General features: G+C 44.3%; 1 protein-coding gene across 2 annotated transcripts; it reads left to right on the forward strand.

The window, feature by feature from the left end:
- The first annotated feature begins 5,822 nt into the window (after window positions 1–5,822).
- NTAQ1 (N-terminal glutamine amidase 1) lies at window positions 5,823–20,496 on the forward strand. 2 transcript variants are annotated; one of them, XM_036338618.1, is made up of 6 exons: window positions 5,823–6,021; window positions 10,644–10,743; window positions 11,660–11,710; window positions 16,183–16,331; window positions 16,977–17,101; window positions 19,644–20,496. In XM_036338618.1, the coding sequence occupies exons 1-6, from the start codon at window positions 5,933–5,935 to the stop codon at window positions 19,751–19,753; spliced, it is 624 nt and encodes a 207-aa protein (XP_036194511.1). In that variant the 5' UTR covers window positions 5,823–5,932; the 3' UTR covers window positions 19,754–20,496. The 2 variants fall into 2 exon arrangements, with proteins under 2 accessions (XP_036194511.1, XP_036194512.1); XM_036338619.1 differs by lacking the exon at window positions 11,660–11,710.
- Window positions 20,497–20,976: the final 480 nt, after the last annotated feature.

The following is a 20,976-nucleotide window of genomic DNA, read 5'->3' on the forward strand; positions in this document are numbered from 1 at the left end:
AAAGAATGTTATGCCCTAGCTGGTTTGGCTCAGTGGGTAGAGTGTCGGCCTACAGACTGGAGGGTCCCTTGGTTGCAGGCTCAATCCCTGGCCAGTCGATATGTCTCTCTCACATTGATGTTTCTCTCTCTGTGTCTCCCTTCCTTCCACTTTCTCTAAAAATCAATGGAAAAATATCCTCAGGTAAGTATTAACAATAACAAAAAAAGGAATGTTATACAATCATTAAAAAGTATGAATGTAACTGTTAATTATATGGAAAGTTTTAATTATATGGGAAATTATATTTGCACAATGCACTGTAAATTGTTAAGAAAAAGGATCATACAGTTCCATCTTTAAAAAAAACCCCACTATATGTGTATATTTGCATTGGAAAAAGCCTAGAAGAAACTACAACAAAATGTGAATTGTTAATTTCTGCATGGTAATATAAATGGTTGTTGTGTAGTTTTTTTGTACTTTTCTCAATTATTATGATTTTGCATTGACTATGTGTATTAATTTTATAATTTAAAAAGCTTTAAATTGCTGCTTACCCAATATAAGTGGAAGAGGAAAGAATAATATTTAAAGTCATATACTCTACCCTTCTGGCATGTTCACTTTTCTTTATGAATATTATACCTCAACTAGTGGCCCAGTGCATGGATTCATGCACATTGAAAAGAAATTAATTAGAAGAAATACTTTAATATTGCTATTCACCCTTTCTTTATAATAGAAGTGTCAACCAAATTCACGATTGACAATGACAAATCAAAACATACGCATGCGATTGGTGCCAGCGAGAGCTTTATAGGTATTGCACATGCACAAGTCAACTTAGCCTTTTATATACACACACCACACACACACACACACACACACACACACACACACACATATAATAAATTTGCTTAATTAGTCCTGCTTTCTGATGTAGCTAAACTTTTTCCAGCCAGTGAAGCACCCCAACTTGTCTTTCAGGTAATTGTCAGCAACACAGCAGTAAATATCAACATCAAGATTATTATTGTAGATCACACAGGGAGAACAAATATTTAACTGCAGCAGTGTTTGACTATATTCTGTGCAATCATTTTGAAGTCATTTTGAAGGTCCACAATTTCTTACTTCTTTTCAGTCGGGCTAAGTTTCTAAGCTTTCTAAATCTCTGTTTTCAGGTTAATGAAAAGAAAATAGGATTCCACCAAGTCTCCTATCTACCTACTCTAGGACTTCTGTAAGGATCAAATGAGACGAGGCACGGGAAAACACTTCACAGACATTGGGTTATAGTGTGAAATGTTTGCACCTGGCTATAAAGCAAGTCGTGTTCCTGGGCTGAAGAAACTGCAAGGAGGCTAGTTGTCGCTAGGAAGAGGAAGCTGGGCATTGCTACGTGATGTCATTACCCGCACCCACAGCGACCATTTCTGGGCTGGGCTGGTCTCTGGGCCGCATTTTGTGCCATGGGGTCTTGGCAGCATTGGCTGTGATTTGGTGGGATGTGGCTCTGGGGTGATGGCGGGGCCTGTGTCCCACTTGGGGGGAGCCGAGTGTTGCTTTGTGGGTACCAGGCCCATGGTGCCATTACGCATCACAGCAGCTCCTGCATTGAGCATCTGCCCCCTGGTGGTCAGTGTGCATCATAGCAACTGGTTGGATGGTTGGACACTTAGCATATTAGCCTTTTATATATATAGATTATATATATAGATAACAATGTATAAAAGGGGCTTCCACCCAAAAGGCATATGACTTTGTGATTTTGTTAGATATTATCAAATTGACTTCCACAGACATTATAGCAGTCATTTTAATTCTTTTAAAAAAAGCAAAGAAATAGAAATTTCAGAACATCCATAGACAGAGCCAGCCAAAGGGTTTTCCTGTCTCTTTATTCTCCCTCCCACAATATTAAGAATGACCACACTTGCTTCAGCCTTTGGTTGGTGCAGCAGGTTGATTTGTGTACCCCAAAAGGATATGTCTGTTATAAACTTTAGTACCTGTAAATATGACCTTATTTGGAAATATGGTCTTTGCAGATATAATTAAAGATCTTGAAAAGAGATCAGCCTGGATTTATGGTGGGCCCTAAAAACGCAGTGACTGGGGTCAAAAAGAGAGGGAGATTTGACACAACAGAGACACTCAGAAAAGGTAAGGTGAAGATGGAGGCAGAAATTGGAGTGATGCATCGATAAACCAAGGAACACCAAGGACTGCCAGCAACCACCAGTAGGAGGGAGGTATGGAAGGATTCTCCCTCAGAACCTCCAGAAGGAACCAACCCTGCTGACCCCTTGATTTCAGACTTTTGGCCTCCGGAACCGAGAATTCATTTGTGTGCTTTTCCCCCCACCTAGTTTGTGGCAATTTGTTACAGCAGCCTTAGAGACTTAAAGAGCTGGCCTAGAATTGGTCTTTGGCAAGTAGTACTTCTTTCCTTTTCCAAAGTCTTTAGCTATTTCAGATAGGAGTGACCTGATTTAGGCAAGGAAGGGGCGATGGAAACTGAGGTTCATTCCCATGTCGCCTGACTACAAACAGGGTCAAGTTTGTTGTTGTTGTTTTTTCCTTAAGTGTGGCAGAAAAGAGGGCTGGGGGAAGAGCTAATCATAATTCCATGACCTCATGTGAGATGAGGTCATAGGTGAGTCTCTCTCTCTCTATCTTTTTTTGTAATAAAGTTGGAAAGTAAACATCAGTTTGCACGGGGATTTCTTTCAGGAATGTTGCAAATCTGACCTTACGTAAACTTTATAGCTAATCTTATTGATTTTCCACGAAAGAAGGAGAATCATTGGTTAGCCTCCCCTAATACCACAGTCAGGGACTGGGCCATGGCAGAGGGGCCTGGGACTATTGCCTCCACCCACCCCATTCTAAGTAAGATGAGCAATAATAGCATTGTGTTCCAGCCCAGCCCAATATTGACCCCAATGGTGAGGGGGCTCCCTTCAGAGCTCCCGTAGTACCTTGCTGCTCTTAGGATTTTCCGCTTTATATTAAAATTTTCCCTCTTAGGACAGGAAAGTAGTAATCTGTTAAATGCAAACTAAAATAACAACGGAAATGCCAGTTTTATACCGATATTTTTGGTTTTAAAATAATAGTACTCAATGTGATATGGAGGTATGGGGTCATTTCTTTTTTTAAAACGTATTTTTATTGATTTCAGAGAGGAAGGGAGAGGGAGAAAGAGAAACATCAATGATGAGAGAGAATCATTGATCGGCTGCCTCCTGCACACCCGCTACTGGGTATCGAGCCTGCAACCTGGGCATGTGCCCTTGACCAGAATCAAACCCGGGACTTTTCAGTCCGCAGGCTGATGCTCTATCCACTGAGCAACACCAGCTAGAGCATGGGCTCATTTCTTAAAACCAGTATAATGACGTGTATTAAGAAACCTGGAGCCCTGGCTGGTGTGGCTCAGTGGTTGAGCGTTGTCCCATGCACCAAAAGGCCGCCAGTTTGATTCCCAGTCATGGCACACGCCGGAGTTGTGGGCCAGATCCCCAGAGTTGGGGTGTGTGTAGTGTGCAGGAGGCAGCCAATACATGTTTTTCTGTTTCTCTCTTTCCTTCCCTCCTTTCCTCCCTCTCAAAAATCAATAAAAACATATTTTTTTTAAAAAAGAAACCTGGAAAATATTGAAAACCTTTGGCCCGGGAACTCCATCTCTAGGAGTCCATCCTAACATGATAATCAGAGCCATGGACCAAGATTTATGTGTAAAGATGTTGATTGCAGCTTTATTTATAATAGCAGGATCTGAAAACAAACTCATGCGCAACAAACCGTTGGGCCACAATGAAGTGAGCAACAGTATGTCCATGCAGCTCTTTATATTAATGCTTATATATTTGGTTTAATAAAAATTTACTAAAAACTAATACATGAGGAAATTTCAAGCAGTACAGAAATGTACAAAATAAAGGACAAGTCCCTCTGTGTGAGTGCTATGAGGAAAAAGAAGTTTTCTCTTTCCTCTGGGTTTGCCAAGCCTGGAAAATATGAATATGGGGCTGCCAGTGGCCACCCTCCCCACAGCACCTGAGAGTGCAGCCAAGCGCCAAGCGCGGAGGAACTGGCTGACACGGGAAGAAGGGAGGCCTGAGAGGCAGCTCTGCTTCTGATCCCTAGAGATCCCGGTTTCTGCAGGTCTCCCTAAACTGTTAAACAATCTGATAAACAGTTCTTCTGCCTGGACTTTTATTTATTTTTTAAAAAATATATTTTATTGAGTTTTTACAGAGCGGAAGAGAGAGAGAGTTAGAGAGAAACATCAATCAGCTGCCTCCTGCACATCCCCCACTGGGGAAGTGCCCACAACCCAGGTACATGCCCTTGACCGGAATCGAACCCGGGACCTTTCAGTCTGCAGGCCGACGCTCTATCCACTGAGCCAAACCGGTTTAGGCTGGACTTTTAATTAAATGCTGGACATTTAATTAAATGATAACAGAACTGCGCCAGCCCTGGCCGGTTTGCTCAGTGGTTGCAGGGGTGGGCAAACTTTTTGACTCGAGGGCCACAATGGGTTCTTAAACTGGACCGGAGGGCCGGAACAAAAGCATGGATGGAGTGTTTGTGTGAACTAATATAAATTCAAAGTAAACATCATTACATAAAAGGGTACCGTCTTTTTTTTTTTTTAGTTTTATTCATTTCAAACGGGCCGTAGTTTGCCCACGGCTGGTTAGAGTGTCGGCCTGTGAACTGAAGGAAGGGTGTGTTGGATTCCCCAGTCCAGTGCACATACCGGTTACGGGTTTCCTGCCCAGGGCACATGCAGGAGGCAACCAATCCGTGTCTCTCTCTCCCTCTCCCCACTTTCACTTTGTCTAGAAATCAATGGAAAAAATATCTCCAGGTGAGGATTCAAACAAACAAACAAAAAAAACTGGGCCAGCTGCTTTATTGGAATAAAATTATGTGGTTTGTACTGTAATCCAACAATCAATTAATTCTTCCAACTGGAAATGAAGTCCATTTGGCATGAACCGGGCTTTGTTAAACCACTAAACTAAAGGCTCCTAAATAATCACCTTTCTTGCCTGACCTGTTTGGAATTAATCCCCCCAGCGCTCCCTTCTTCCTCGTGGCTCCCGCGGACTCCGGGCTCCAGGAGCTAAAGCCTGTTTGTTTTTCACACAGAAGTTTCTGTGATTTCACTGCACACGCCGAGCCTTCCGCATCTCAGCCGGTTCCTCCACGGCGGGCAGCCCGGCCCTAGGCTGGCGGAAGGGCTCAGACTCCTCGTGGAGCCTCACGAAGCGTCGTCCAGCGCCTCGCGGCTTACCGACTCCACGCGCTCCCCGGACTCCTCCCGAAGTCGCGGTCGGTGACCGCTTCTCCGCCAGCGAACCCGATCCCCGCCGTCCACCCGAACCCGCGCCGCCTGGCCCGCTCCTGGCTCCTCCCACCGGGCCGGCTCCTTCCAGAATCGCGCAGTCTTCCTCGCAGGAAACTCAGGCCGCTCACCCCGCCCCGATCCCGCCCACGTCGCCCGGGCCCCACAAGTGTCGCGCCCTCAGGGCTGCCTTGGGCCCGTCCACCCAGCCCCCACCTCCCAGAACCAGAACTGCCCACCTGGGTGGTGCGTCGGGGAAACCGCGCCGCCAGCCCCGCCCAGGCTCCGCCCACCCATCAAGGCTCCACCCAGTCTCCGCCCACCGGTCCCAGGCTCCGCCCACCACCTCAGGCTCCACCAGGCCCCGCCCCTGCCCCAGGCCCCGCCCACTAACCACAGTCCCCACCCAGGCTCCGCCCACCCATCCCAGGCTCCACCGCTCGGAACTGCACCAGCGGCCCCAGGCTCCGCCCACTTCAGCAGGAGAACCCGAGCGGGCTGCTGCGCGCCAGCTCCGTCCCCGAAGCCCGCCTGCGGGGCTGGTCTAGTCGCCCGCCTCAAGCCCGTGCCCTGGCCCAAGCCACCATGGATGGGGATGTCCCCACCGCGGCAGCCGCCCCGTATCAGCCGGCCAGCCCCCCGCGGGACGCCTGTGTCTACAACAGCTGCTACTGGTGAGGGGCGCGGGCGCAGCACCCAGCATCTCCCGGGCTTGCTCCGCTGCAGCCGGGCCCCGCCTCCGTCCGGCCCCTTCCCGGGGTGCTCTGGGCCCCGACTGGCGGGTTTTCTGGTTTGGCGGGAGGAGGCAGCGGGAATGGTAGCCTCGTCTCCCGGTAGAACGTGATGTGGGTGGGGGTGGGGAAGGGCGGATTTCTCCGGGAATGGTTAGGTAGGGGGCGCATTACTTCTGCTGGGCGCTCTCCGCTGGGACATTTCTCAGCAGATTTCAGTGCTTGAGGGCAAGGCAGGGGAGTAGTTGGAGCCGGAGGGTGGAACGCAGAGAGCCTTTTGGAAATTACTCTGCCGAAACCGGTGTGATTTCACACCGATGTGAAAGTCGTTTTAATTTTGGAAGATAATGCAGGCACAGAGATTTTGCAATAACTTTCCCAGGGTCACCCAGTTAATAGCAGCCCGGAATCCAATTCAGACCCTCTTGTACCAAAAAACCATGGTCTTCACCACCCTGTTGTCATTATCATAATGGTTATACTTCCATAGCACTTGCTATATGCCAAGCATTGTGCTGAGTGGTCTATGTAAACGAATTCATTGAAGTCCCACAATTACCCTAGGAGATAGGTTCCCCTTGTTATACCCATTTTAAAGATGAGAACACTGAAGTAACATGTCTACGGCCACATTGCTTGTGAATAAGGAATGGGGATTTACACGTAGACTTTGGCTCTGGACTCTACATATTGTGCCCCTGTCCAAGGCCACCTCTGTGGCTGAGTGACCACTCCCACCTTGGTCCTTTGACTCCCACACCTACCCTTCTCTTGCCTGTGTGACTCCTTCCCCACTTCAGTCCCTGCACAATTGTGAAACCTTAGGGCCATCTAAAACTACTGTTCCCTCCTTCAGCTGGTCACCAATCTGGTGCCACCAAGAGCTTAACAATTTGTTCAGCTCTGACTGCATGTCAGGCCCAGTGCCAAGTTCTTCCATCCATGCCTAGGACACAGGTTCTGTTTATTATCATCGTCCTAATTTTTTAAATGAAAAAGATGAGCCGCAGAGAAGCCTGTTGTTTGTCCAAGATGACACATCTAGCACGTGGTAATCCTGAAACTGAATGTCTGTAATGCTGGAGTCCATGCTTAACTACTACACTTTTTGTCTGCCCTGCTCTCACCTAAATTTTATTAGTTCTTATCCCTAATGCCCGTTCATTGATTCATTCATTCATTCAGTAAATGTGTATTCGGCATTTGGTGTGTGCAGTGCACGACTCTAGGCACTAGTGATACAGCAGTGAACAAAATAGACAACGTACCTGGTAAGATCTGATGTGGTTTTTTTTTTAATGTTTTTGTTGGGGAAAGCAGACAAAACAAGTAAACCATGTTTGGGTGGTAAGTGCTACAAGACAAATAAAACCAGGTCAGGTGGAGACTGCCTTTTTTATATTAGTATATTTAAGGAAGACATTGCTGGTAAAGTGGTATTTGAATAGAAATCTGAAGAAAAAGAGGGCGGGAGCTTCATGGATATTGGTGGGACATTCCAGGCAGAAGGAACAGCAGGGGCAAGCGCTCTGAGAAGGAAGTATGCAATGAATATTCCAGGACTAACAAGGAAGTTGGCACAGTTGGAGTGGAGCGGTTTGATGGGAGAATGGTAGGAGATGAATGTTTCTCCAGTAGATCATCTTTTGGTTTCGTCAGCCATAGGCCAGACTCTCCTTGGCTAGCTCTTGGGGACCTGCTCCAGTGCTGCCTACCAGGCCATTCTGCCAGCTGTCCCCTGTCCTGCCAAGTCTTTAACTTTAGCTGGTTTCACACTACTCAGAGCAATCCTGAATTTGAATGAGCTGGAGAAACCTGGGAGCTTGTAAAACATGCGGCTCTTAGGGTCCCACCCCAGACTCTGGATGTATGAGCAGCACAGTGGAGGAGTTTGAGCCCATTGATCACATTTCGAGGAATACAGGCAGAGACAACAAAGTCTGCCCCTTGATCATAGCAAGTCCTCTAAGATCTGGTCACTGCCTGTTTATCCAATCTCATTTTAAACCTGCCTTCTCTGCTGTACTGCAGGGTTTCGCACCTTGGCGCCTTTGATATCTTGAATGCGTTAAATCTTCGTGTGGCGGCTGTCCTGTGTATTGTAGGAAATGTAGCCCATCTCTGGCCTGTACTCACTAGAAATACGTAGCATCCTTTCCCAATTTGTGGTCACCAAAAATGCCTCCAGGCATTGCCAAATTTCCCCTGGGGGTCAAATCGCCTCTGACTGAGAACCAGTGCTTTGCCCTGTCTGCACACATCCGGTAGGTATGCCTTACTGCCCTTGCGCCTGTGGGTTCTTCTAACTTGAAATAAGTGCCACCTCCACTTCTGTTGGCTTCCCTCAGATGCTCCTTACCTTTTAAGACCCAGCTTCATGATAACAGTGGTGGCCGCTCTCTGTGTGGCCCTGTGTGGTTTGTGGAGCATTTTTCCTTCCTGCGTGCTTCTCTGACTAAACCCGTCACGAGTAACCCTTCCTTGCAGAATCCTGGCCCTAATGCTGCTTTGTTAGCTTTTCTGCTGCCAAAATAATCAACCGGCAGGTTGAGAAATGATCATCATTCCCCACTTTTTCTAAACCAGTGAAATGGGTGCCAGGACTCACATTACACCAGGGCTCTTTCCATCCCAGGGTTTCCAAGTAGATAAGGCCCTTGGTTTTATTAGCATCACACGTTTCATGAAATCCTCCTACATGATATTAACTTTCTTGAAAGAAAAAGGACAGTAGAAATGGACTATAAGTTCAGTATCTCTTATGTTTAAATTTGTTTCTCCTGTGTTCCTAATATTTGAAAAATTAGGCCCACTATGTCCAAACCACATGTGTATTCAGCCTGCGAGTATGCTCCCTCTTCTGTGCTCTCTATGCATCTTTCATGGCCTTGGATGCTTGCTTATTTATGGGTCTGTATGTCTCCTCTCACTGTGAGCTCTGATTTATCAGATCTTCCAAGCACTTAGCGTAGCGTTTTGTGTATCACAGGCTCTTGGAGATGTTTGTGGCCAACTCCCCAAAATGTCTGTAGGCAAGACAGACAAATGTCTTTTCAAAACTTGGTCTCAGAACATCCAGATTTTTTAAAATGTTAGATACGATATGTTCTATGTCCCATCGAAGCAGTACATTTTTGTTGCTCCATACGACATATCCTGTGGAAGTGGTTAGTAGCAATCTCCTGGTGTTACCTCTACCACCTCTTTTTCCATAAGGTTTCTTAGGTATTTTAATTAAAAACAAAATCATCGGAGAAAAACACAGAAGCTCAATTTCGGTGCTTTAAGCCGAGTCTTACGTAACATTGAGACAGGTAGACAAGGGCAAGACTCGTGCATAAAAAAAGTGTTTATTTCCATAAAATGGTGACAGCCCTCCAAGCTGTTTGTGCCTTGTTTGTCTTTGGGTCGCATGGTGTAGGTGGCTGGAAGTTAGGCTTTGACAGATGGGGTCACGTGTGTGAACAGAGCGTTGGTGTAGTTCGTTTTGAGCAAAGGCACCGTGTGGTTCACTGGAGAAAGGAACCCAAGAGCTGACCTGTGAGTACTGCCAGCAGGGGCTGTGCTTGCCTGTGCGGGGGTGACTGTGGCTGCTAGTGTGGCTTGGTTGGACGCCCTGGGCATTGCTTTACTTAGGCGGTTCTGCAGATGGTTAAAGGCCTTTCTTATAGAAGGGAGTTTTATCTGGGGCAGAGGTATGGGAAGATAGATTTCAATTCAGTACGAGAAAGAACTTTTCTGGAAGTCAGGACTTCCTCCGTACCAGAGGGACTTGGGGAATCACACTCAGAGGGGCTTCCCCCAAAAGAATTCCTGGACATACCACATAACTGCCCGGATCCTTGCCGCTCAGGAGCCCTGCTGCCCCACACACGCGCCTGTCCCATTCCTTAAGGAGCAGACACCTGGTATTACTAAGATGTGTGGAGTATTCCTAATATATGCGATTATGCCCATTTTACAGATGAGAAGGGCAGACACTCAGCTCAGGATGTTCACAGTTTCTTACTTAAAAAGTGTCTGAGTTGGAATTCCAACTGTATCTCACATTCCTGGACCCAGTGCTTATAGAATATTAGATATTCTGTTTTTAATTGATTTTTAGATAGTGAGAGAGCAAAAGGGAGGGAGAGAAAGAGAAAGAGAGAGACATTGATTTGTTCCACTTATTTATGCATTCACTGATTGCCTCTTCTATGTGCCCTGAGCAGAGATCGAACCCACAACCTTGGCATATCGGGACGACACTCTAACCGGCTGAGCTACTGGCCAGGGTTTGTAGAATATTGTCGCCGCGTTTTATCAGTTATGAAATGCCTCCGTACACACACACTGCTGGGGGAGGTGCTGATCTCTATGTATGCAGAGGGTCCACACAGTATAGGCTGGGTAACCGCTGGTTGGGGATGTTTTAGAGGAGGTTCAGATGTTTGCGACTTGTTGGATTAGATGGCATTTAAGGTCTCTTCCAACTGTTTCATGTCATCATCAGTCTTTCGTTCAGATTTGAAAGACACGGAGTGTTCTTGCTTAATTATACTGATTAGATAATTATTTTATTCCAGTGAAGAAAATATTTGGAAGCTCTGTGAATACATCAAGAACCACGACCAGTATCCCTTAGAAGAATGCTACGCTGTCTTCATATCTAATGAGAGGAAGATGGTAAGTTGGTGAGTGACTGCAGAAAGAAAACAAGAGATTTAGGACGTTAGATGCTAACTCTAGAGTGGGTTTAATACTATTTTAAAATGTGCTTTGTAAAATACAGCAGCATCTTAACATTTGTTTTTGGATGAGATTTTTTTACCTTCCACGGTACAGTTGAGTTAAGAGAGTTTAGTTTCTCACTTGTAGGTAGGGAAATATGTGATGTGTGTTCACACAGATGAAATTCCTTTTCTCTAGGAGTTTAATTAGAACTACAGTGAACATATATGAAGTATTAAATAAAAGTAAGTCCTTCCTGTTTTATTTTATTTTTTTTAAATATATATTTTATTGATTTTTACAGAGAGGAATAGAGAGTTAGAAACATCGATCAGCTGCCTCCTGCACACTCCCCACTGGGGATGTGCCCGCAACCAAGGTACATGCCCTTGACTGGAATCGAACCTGGGACCCTTGAGTCCGCAGGCCGACGCTCTATCTGCTGAGCCAAACCAGTTAGGCAGTCCTTCCTGTTTTATAAAGCACGTTTGCAAGGATCGCCTCATTTGATCCTAATGGGAACCCTGTGAACTAGGCAAATTTCAGACAACGGTCTCCGTTTTATAGGTGAGGAAATAGAGACTCAGGGAGGTTTCATGAATAATTAAGCAGGAAAAGCAAGACTTGAACCTGCCAGGCCTTCTGATTCCTCATTCGGATCTCCTTCTACTCCCCAAGGACCATCGTATAATTAATTTTTGCTTTTTCATTTTTAAGGACACTTAGACATATTTGGATTTCTTACCCATTCGTTCTTTCACCTGGATTGTTGGTTCTTAGAAATATTTTATTTTTTTGTGTATGTGTTGCTTTAAAGATTTAGTGGTGGTTTAGCTAAAAGGGTGGCTTATGCAATTTATTGTTTTTGTAGATTCCTATCTGGAAACAGCAGGCAAGACCTGGAGATGGGCCTGTGATCTGGGTAAGATGGTCAACACAGAGAGCATCTGATGCATTATTAGCGCGATGATCCCTGAGGGCTCTTTAAGTTTTGGTAGAGCAGAAAGGATAGGGCAGTAGAGAAAGGCTAAATATAAATTGACTTTTGAGAATAGATATTAGTTGGCCTAAGGTAGAAGCGCTTACAGGCATGTTTGTTTTAATTTTGAAATTATTTCAGGAATGATTTTATTTTTTGTTTGTTTTGTTGTTTTTATTAATCCACACCTGAGGATATTTTTTCCATTAATTTTTAGAGAGAGTGGAAGGGAGGGGGAGAGACAGAGAAAAACATCAATGTGAGAGAGAGACACATCAATTCGTTGCCTTCCGCATGTGTCCTGACCAGGGCCAGGGATCAAGCCTGTAACCGAAGTACATGCCCTTGATCAGAATCAAACCCAGGACCCTTCAGTCTTCGGGCCAATGCTCTATCCACTGAGCCACACCGCCTAGGGCATTACAGGAATGACTTTAAATGGTCTGTGTGGCAGATATATTTGTGACCTCCCAGACTACTATCCTTTTAGCACTGGGAAGGACTTTAGCAATATCTAGTCTAGCTGCACATGAGAATTATCTGGAAACTGTTAAAAATACTGTATAGCCCTGGCTGGTTTGGCTTATTGGATAGAGCGTCAGCTTGGTGACTAAAGGGTCCCAGGTTCGATTCCGGTCAAGGGCACATGCCTGGGTTATGGGCTCAATCCCCAGTAGGGGGCATGCAGGAGGCAGCTAATCAATGATTCACTCTCATCATTGATGTTTCTATTTCCCTCTCCCTCTCCCTTTCCCTCTTCCTTCCTCTTTGAAATCAATAAAAATATGTTAAAAAAATACTGTACAAATTTCTGATATAGTTGATCTAGAGAAGGATTTAGGAATTAGTGTTTTTTTTTTTTTTAAATATATTTAATTGATTTTTTATAGAGAGGAAGGGAGAGAAATAGAGAGTCAGAAACATCGATGAGAGAGAAACATCGATCAGCTGCCTCCTGCACATCCCCCACCGGGGATGTGCCTGCAACCCAGGTACACGCCCTTGACCGGAACCGAACCCGGGACCCTTCAGTCCGCAGGCCGACGCTCCATCCACTGAGCCAAACCGGTTTTGGTGGAATTAGTGTTTTTAACAAACTCCTGAGTGAACACTCCTGAGTGAACATGATGGCATCGGAAAAACACATCTGTTCCAACCCCTTCATTTTTCAGGTGAAGAAACAAGCCCAGAAAGGCAAAGCGAGTAGCTCAAGGCCATCTAGCTGGTCAGTGGCAGAACTGGGTCTCAGGCCTGGGTCCTTTCCAGTACACGTCGTGCGTCACCCTAACCTGGCCCCGCGAAGAACAGAATTGTTTATGCTAGTAACCATGAAGATAAAGTAAAAGAAAAACTCCATTCATGACCATTTAACGAACATGTAGTTTCTGATACTTATTTAAAATAAGATACCATTTGAATTGGCTTCATTGATTTATTTAACATATATTTTTTGGATACCTATTACCGTTATATGTCAGGCACAAAACAGGCTAAAGTCCTTAGCTTCACAGAGCTCACGTTTTCGCTTCTTTCCCCTGCGGTGATGTGCTGCTCTGACCCTAAAGCCCTAATCCAGCAGTGTTGGGTGTAGGGTTAGGAGCTCGGGTTTAGAGTCAGACACAATGGGGTGCAGCCCCAGTCTCTCATTGATGGCTGTGTGAACTGGACGTGTTGTGTACCCCTTTTTTCAGTGTCCTCTCTGGTCAGTGGGTTTGGGAGGCTTCGATGAGGTAATGCAGGAAGCATTATCCAGGTATTTGGTACGGTGCCTGGTACTGTGCTCGATAAGCGGTAGCTATTGTTGTTAGCGACACTGCATAACCCCTGTTGCAGACGGTCCATCTCATTAATGACCATCCACATTAATGACCCGCTCAGCTGATTTTGAGTCAGGGTCTTGCTTCCCGTCTTAGGGAAACTTGCAGGGCAAGGACCTGTGGTCATGTCCCTCTTTTTTTTTTTTTTTTAAATATATATTTTTTATTGATTTTTTACAGAGAGGAAGGGAGAGAGATAGAGAGTTAGAAACATCGATGAGAGAGAAACATCGATCAGCTGCCTCCTGCACATCTCCCACTGTGCCCGAAACCCAGGTACATGCCCTTGACTGGAATCGAACCTGGGACCTTTCAGTCCGCAGGCCGACGCTCTATCCACTGAGCCAAACCGGTTTCGGCTATGTCCCTCTTTTTAAAAGCATTTGCCAATAAATAAATAAGTAGATAAGTAAATAAAATAAGGCATTTACATACATAATCTCATTAGTTCTCCCAGTACTCTCTGAGGTACATGCTACAGTTACCTTCATTTTATAAAAGGGTAACTGAGTCTGGTAAGTGGAAGGGCTTGAGTAGGCGAGCCACCTTCAGAATGCCCTTACTGCCTGCTCTCCTGCCTCCTGCAACCATTGACTTGTGTTTCTCACTCACTTCTCTGGGAACTCCCTGAGGGTGAGGAGCTGTCGTTCTCACCTCTGTATCTATGTTTCAACAGCACAGTTTCCCACAAACAATAGGGAAGGGAGTGTGCACTGCAAAACGAGTTAGATGTTAAGAGAGACAGATTTTAGAAGGTAGCTATGCTCACCACTATACCACCAACGCCTTGAGAAACAGAATTTGGATGAGGCAGAGACTGCTGCTGGCAGACGATGGGAGAAGATTAAAACAACACGGACTTATGGGGAAGAGAGCCTTTGAGTTGGAGCTTGAGTGATGGGTGTGGAGAGAACCGTGGGGAAGGTTGCTGCAGATGGGGGTGGGGGTAAGATGAACAAGCGCAGGGAAAGGAAACCGGACTGTTATGGGGGAGCCACTCTTCGATTAAACCTGGAGGGTCAGATGCATTAAGGGGGAATACAGGGAATGAGCATCCATTTCTGAAGCTGTTTCTGCTTTCCTAAGATAGAATTGGAGCCAGAGGAAGCACTTCAGGCTCTAATGGTACATCTCGAGTCTCAATAAATGAATGATCTTTCCCACCTCACAGAGTCAAATGAAATAACATTTGAGAAAATGCATTATAAGCTCTGAAGTACTAGAAACATAACATGATATTATGAATGTTATCCTAATACTAGAGGCCTGGTGCATGAAATTCGTGCACTGGAAGGGGGGGGTGGGTCCCTCAGCCCAGCCTGTGCCCCCTCACAATCCAGGACCCCTTGGCGGGATCGGGCCTAAGTCGGCAGGCGGACACCCCTCTCGTAGTCCAGGGCTCTCACAGTCTCGGACCCCTTGCTTCTTACCTCTCACCTGCAGTGGAGGCGGGAGAGGCTCCTGCCACTGCTGCTGCGCTTGCCAGCTGTGAGCCCAGCTTCTGGCTGAGCAGTGCTCCTTCTGTGGGAGCGCACTGACCACCAGTGGGCAGCTCCTGTGTTTAGCATCTGCCCCCTGGTGGTCAGTGCATGTCATAGCGAATGGTCATTCTGCTGGTTGTTCCACTATTCAGTTGATTTGCATATTAGGGTTTTATTATATAGATAACTGAACTTTTAATCTCGCAGTGCTGTTCTCTGTGGTAGCGTTTTTGCTTTGAGGAACTCAAAGCACCGAACTGCCCTGACATCCTTGATAACCACCCTGACATCCCTTCTGGCAGCGCCTGGTGTCGGGGAGTGAGAGTGAGGATTCATGTACAGTGTCCGAGCTGTGCGCACAAAGCTCTCTTTATTCCTTAATGGTTACACATGAGGTTTTACCTGATTGAAACAAGACAAAACAAAAAAAAACCCAACCAAAAGCCAACATTTTTATTTCTTTTAGCTACCAATCTAGTATAAAACAGTCCCCTTTGTTAAGAGTTGGGAGGATATTCTTGCAGACTCTATCCTCTGTATTCATATGCATGCATATGTACTTCTGAATGCATGTGTGTCCACATAAACTTTAAAAACATAATATGCATATTCTGCAATTTGCTTCTTCCACCCAGCTATATAACATGGGCATTTTTCTGTTTTCCACATTAATTTACCCAAATCTTTTTAACAGCTACTCCATCCGATGGCTGCATGCATCACCGCTTGTGGTGGGCTTTTGTTTTTTTCTGAATTTCCACTATTAAAAACAGTGCTGCAGAGATTTTATATATGTATAAATACACACACACACACACACAGCTTTACTTGTGTATTGCCATTGCTCTCTAGGGTGGATTCCTCGAGGTAAAATTGCTGGGTCAAAGGGTTTCTGATATATATGAACATTTCCACTGTCTATTGAACTGTTCCCTGTCACTGGGCATTTGGTCTGTGTTCAGGATTTTGTGTTTGCTTTATTTTATTTTGCTCTTACAAAGAGGGCTGTATTCGTCTTGTATCTGTTCTTGGGACTGTATACGCATTATATCTCAGACAGCCGTGGAATTCACCATCATAGAGTAACTTGGTTAACTTCGGCAACTTTTACCTCCAGGATTACCATGTTGTCTTGCTTCACGTTTCAAGTGGAGGACAGAGCTTCATTTATGATCTCGACACTGTCCTGCCATTTCCCTGCCTTTTCGACGCTTATGTGGAAGATGCCTTTAAGTCCGATGAGGACATCCATCCCCAGTTTAGGAGGTGAGGAAATTCGGGATGAGTTTTCCTGCTTTCTGACGTGAGGCCTTGACAATGATCTAGAGTTGTTTTGTGTCTTTTTGCATTTGCTTAGTAAAGATTGCTTATCTTGGCGTCACCATTGAGTTGATATTTGAGGATGAAGTGCTACACAGAAGATAAAAAATGTTTCAAAGTTTTAAAGGTTGTCCATTGTATAAAAGGTTGGCAGTCTTTTAGAAATGTGTGTGATAAGATCTCAAACATTTTCGTAGTCATTTGGGGGATTTCTCTCATACTCTTGCTTTTGAGGGGGTGGTGGGGTGTGTGTGGTGTGGGGATAGGATGCCTTATGATGCCAAAGTTGAGAAGGCCGTCATGGCAGCACCGGAAAATAAGATGTTTTGCCCCCGATACCAGATGTTTTTCGTGCCTTTGTAGTTCTGGATTTCATTTGCTCATTTCTCATGGCTTCTTTGAGAGGTAACAAGCCACACACACACACACACACACACACACACACACACACACACACTTGCATATTCCTAATAGTACAAAAATGCCTGCCTAGTTTTGTGCATGTCATAGAAAATGAGTCTTTATAAAAAATGAGCTAGAATTTCAACTGTGATACCTCCCTGCGATCAATGAATGCTGATTTATCTGCAGGAAATTTAGAGTTATCCGCGCAGATTCTTACTTGAAGAACTTCGCTTCTGACCGATCTCACATGAAAGATTCCAGTGGGAACTGGAGAGAACCTCCTCCGTCATATCCCTGCATTCAAACTGGAGGTGAGCCAGCGACGCGCCCTTGGAGGCATTGCCAGTCCCTGTGCAGATCAGCCTTTTCCCTTAACCAAGGACAAAAACCTCACTGCTTTTTGGGTAAACCCTCTGAGTGGTAAAGAGGTGAGAGGAAGCATGGTTCTGTGTTTTTATTAGATTCAGAAATCGAGGCACAGAGCACAGGACTGGAAGGCATAAGGCCTCATGGGAGAGGAAAGATGTAGGGAGTAGACCGTGCCACCTGCTGGAGTATTGGATGTACTTACTGCTGGGACACTGGCCTTTAAGAGACCTGCCTGTTTGTGCCATTTAACACTGGGGCTGGTGGCACCTTGCTGTGGTAGGGCTTCATGTTATGGTGGAAAAAGTGCATCCCAGTGATGGATGAAGTGTCAGATCCCTGGCGCTAGAACAAAATCTGCATTAGGAGGAGGTGAGAGCTAGCAGGTTTTATTGTACCACTCACCCGGTTTTATGTGCTTTTAGGCATCAGTCCAGTTAATAATTCCTTGAGATTTGAGTAGATGAAGAGTTCTTCACCCTAGTACTATTGTTTGGCATTCACATGAGTTGAAACATTATTTATGGTCGAGAGTAATTCACAACATTGCCATTGATTGGTGAGGTCATCCCCTCACATGGCTGATACTCTCTGTGGAAAGTGCTCTGTAAGCTGTGCAACAGCCAGAAAAATGGAGCAGATATAAGAAATATTCAGAGTTAGCAAGGAAGAAAGTAAGAGCATATTTGGCATATTTGAAGGGAGTGAACTAAGAGAGGAATCAAACTCTGATTTTCAAGGGTCTCTGTGAGAAGCTCTCGTAATTTAAAAAATGTATCTTGGACTTGCTTTTTGGTCCACCAGCCTGCCGTCCAGGCTCAGCATCAGAACTGGGACCGAGCCTTGGTTAGGCGAGGGCTCCACAGGCCTACCCCTCAGTCTTGGACGGCCTGCTGTAGGGGGCGTGGTCTGGGGCAATGTGCTCTGGCAGCTTCCCGTCTCTTGGATGTGAACTCAGAGCCTTGTGCATAGCAGACGTTCAGGAAACACCACCGCCTCAGCCCTGATGGCCTTTGAGTCATTCCTTAGGGTTGATGACTACTACCCTGTCATAAGTGCTGTTTTGTGCCGGGCTTTGTGCCAGGCTTTGTGCCATCCCCTTTACATATTAATTTACTTCCCACCACAGCTCAACGAGTTCAGCTTTATTTTCCACATTGGATAGATGCATAGACTGAAGTGCGTGAAGGTTGAGCCCTTTGCCTAAGGTGCATGGCTAGAAAGTGGTAGGGTCAGCACACTGTGCTTAAGAAAGGTTTTTTTATGGGGAGGAGGAGGTGTCTTTTTTTTTAATGCTATACACACTCTTTTTTAAAATGTTTTTATTGATTTTTAGAGAGAAAGGAAGGGAGAGTGATAGAGAAATGGAAACATCAGTGATGAAAGAGAATCATCGATTGGCTGTCTCCTGCACTGGGGATCAAGCCCACAGCCTGAGCATGTGCTCTGGCCGGGAATCAAACCATGATCTCTTGGTTCATAGGTTGACATTCAACCACTGAGCCACACCAGCTGGGCGATTGATCTTCTTAAGTAAGAATACCTGAAGATAGTAATAATTTTTTATTAAATTATATTAAAGGGCCCAGAAAACAAATACTATTATATGTTAGAAGTTGAGGTTTCCGTTAGCAATTTGTTAAAAATGTTAGTTGGCCTACTTACTGACACACATGGGCATGGTATCGATCCCAGGTAAGCAAGAGCTTTGGCCCATCTCTCCTTGGAGGTTCCTGTCTGTGCTTTATTTCGGGTACTTGGTCATCCTGCATCCCCAGCTTTCTGATGACTTCAGTAAATCTGCTGGTTCTGCTGATTATCTAGTTGTTTTTGTTGTAATTTCTTGTAATTTATTTGTTGAAGAAACAGTCTGGATTTTCCTAATGGTGTCTCTTTTGTATTCTCTGAATTTCTTGTAAATTGGCAGTTTGGTTATTCATGCATTTTTTTTTTTTAAATTTAACTGTTTATTTTTAAATAACTTTAGACTTCTAGAGAATTTGCTAAAATAGAACAAAGTTTCTATATACATTTTACTCAGATTCTGAGTAAACTGTAGTGTAATCATTGAAACCAAGAAACTTATACGATTGATAAGAAAAATGTTGACATAATACTATGAACTTAGTATGTAAATTTTGCAAGATTTCCCACTAACGTTTTTTTCTGGTCCGGGCTATTAGGTTTAGTTATTATGTCTCCTTGGTCTCCTTCAATCTGTGACAAGTTCTTTCTTTCTCTTATAAGTTTTAAACTTTTGAAGAGTACTGGTCAGTTATTTTGTAGGGTATTCCTCGGTTTGGGTTTGTGTACTGTTTTGTCCTGATTAGATCAAGGTTTCACGTTTGCGACAAGAATACCACAGCAGTGATCTTGAACCTTTACCCATTTGAATAAATCCCCCTACTTTTGGTCTTCTGGGTGGTTTTATTGCTGTTAAACCCAAATTGTATTTTCAGTGGACATTTCTTTCATGTACTTTTTTAGATTCCAAAATGAACCTGAATGATTTTATCAGTATGGACCCCAAGGTAGGGTGGGGAGCTGTTTACTCGCTGTCTGAATTTGTACATCGTTTTGGCAGTCAGAACTACTGAACTTGACATCCGGATGTAGAACATGGAGCAGTGCTGGGACACGAACAGTAAACTTCCTGGTACATTTGGTTTGCAACTGTGTTTTCTTCTTTTAATTCATTTCACTTGAAACATGAATGAACAAAAACAGAAAAACTTTTTTTTTTTCATCTGTCAGGTTGAAATTTAATGTCGTGTATATATTTGCCAAGATAGTCCTAACAGCTCATTTGTTAAAACATGTGATGACTTATGCCAGTAATTGCTTTCGCTGTGATAGAGGGGTAGACTTTGTGTCTGTTCTGGATGTTAAGTTCTTCTCCAGCGACACTGTAAGCTCCTGGCGGGCAGGGCTGTGTGGCTCATTGCACAGTGGATCTCTAGTACCCATGAAAGGTGGCCAGATGATATTTGGGATTGTGTGGCTGCTTGAAGAAGGCTGATACTGTGAGCTGAATCAGCAGTAAGTATTAGTCTTTTTGGACTATTAAGTTCTTTAAAAAGATTATAGCTCTCTCAGGTTTGAATGTAGTTTGGCCTATTTATATGTGTTTTTTTTAAAAAAATAAAATTGATTTAAAATTAATTTTGATTTTAAAGATTTTGTGTCATTTTTGATGACCTGAGAGATGCCCAAGAATATTCTTATTTGTAGATGGAACTATGGCTTTAAAATACATTTATCAGTCTTCCTTCTTGAAGATGTGTTGGAAATTTGGCTTTCATCATATAATTCCAAATAAAAGATGTTTGGTGTTAATCCAGCATATAGCGGCGGCTCTCATTCATGTTTTCCTGATTCTACTGTAAAAAATAAGTAATTTCTTATAGCAAGGATGCCCAAGCTTTTGACCTTAAATGAGTTTTCTGCTTATTAAAAAACTTAATTTAATATAAACTTCCTACCTTGTGCTCTGGAGGGACAACTGAAATGACTTACTCAAGGATCAACCAGTCTAAGGAAATATCAGGTATCCATTGGTTTCAGCTGACCAGGAAGATTCTGGGAGAAAGTGAATGAATGTTTGTTAGAGGAATACAAATACAACCTCTTAAGTTATTTTATAATTTAGGGCTAAATATAGACCTCAAACTTGTATATCTTGTTGACCTTCAAATGGTGATTTGAAAAGTATGTGGCTAAAATGAAGAAGATAAAATTTGGCAGGCTGCACCATGGAAATACTTTGTCCTGAACGAAATGTTTTCCGAGGGACCAAAGGATGGTCATCTGATTTACAAAT

This window comes from Myotis myotis, unplaced genomic scaffold, assembly GCF_014108235.1.
Source record: "Myotis myotis isolate mMyoMyo1 unplaced genomic scaffold, mMyoMyo1.p scaffold_m19_p_16, whole genome shotgun sequence".
Lineage (NCBI taxonomy): Eukaryota > Metazoa > Chordata > Mammalia > Chiroptera > Vespertilionidae > Myotis > Myotis myotis.

Excerpts from the sequence above, each read along its gene's own strand:
- NTAQ1 (XM_036338618.1), top strand. The coding sequence starts at position 5,933 with ATGGATGGGGATGTCCCCACCGCGGCAGCCGCCCCGTATCAGCCGGCC. Across the intron at positions 11,711-16,182 it reads GAGATGGGCCTGTGATCTGG|GATTACCATGTTGTCTTGCT; the intron begins GTAAGATGGTCA and ends TTTTACCTCCAG. Across the intron at positions 16,332-16,976 it reads ATCCATCCCCAGTTTAGGAG|GAAATTTAGAGTTATCCGCG; the intron begins GTGAGGAAATTC and ends ATTTATCTGCAG.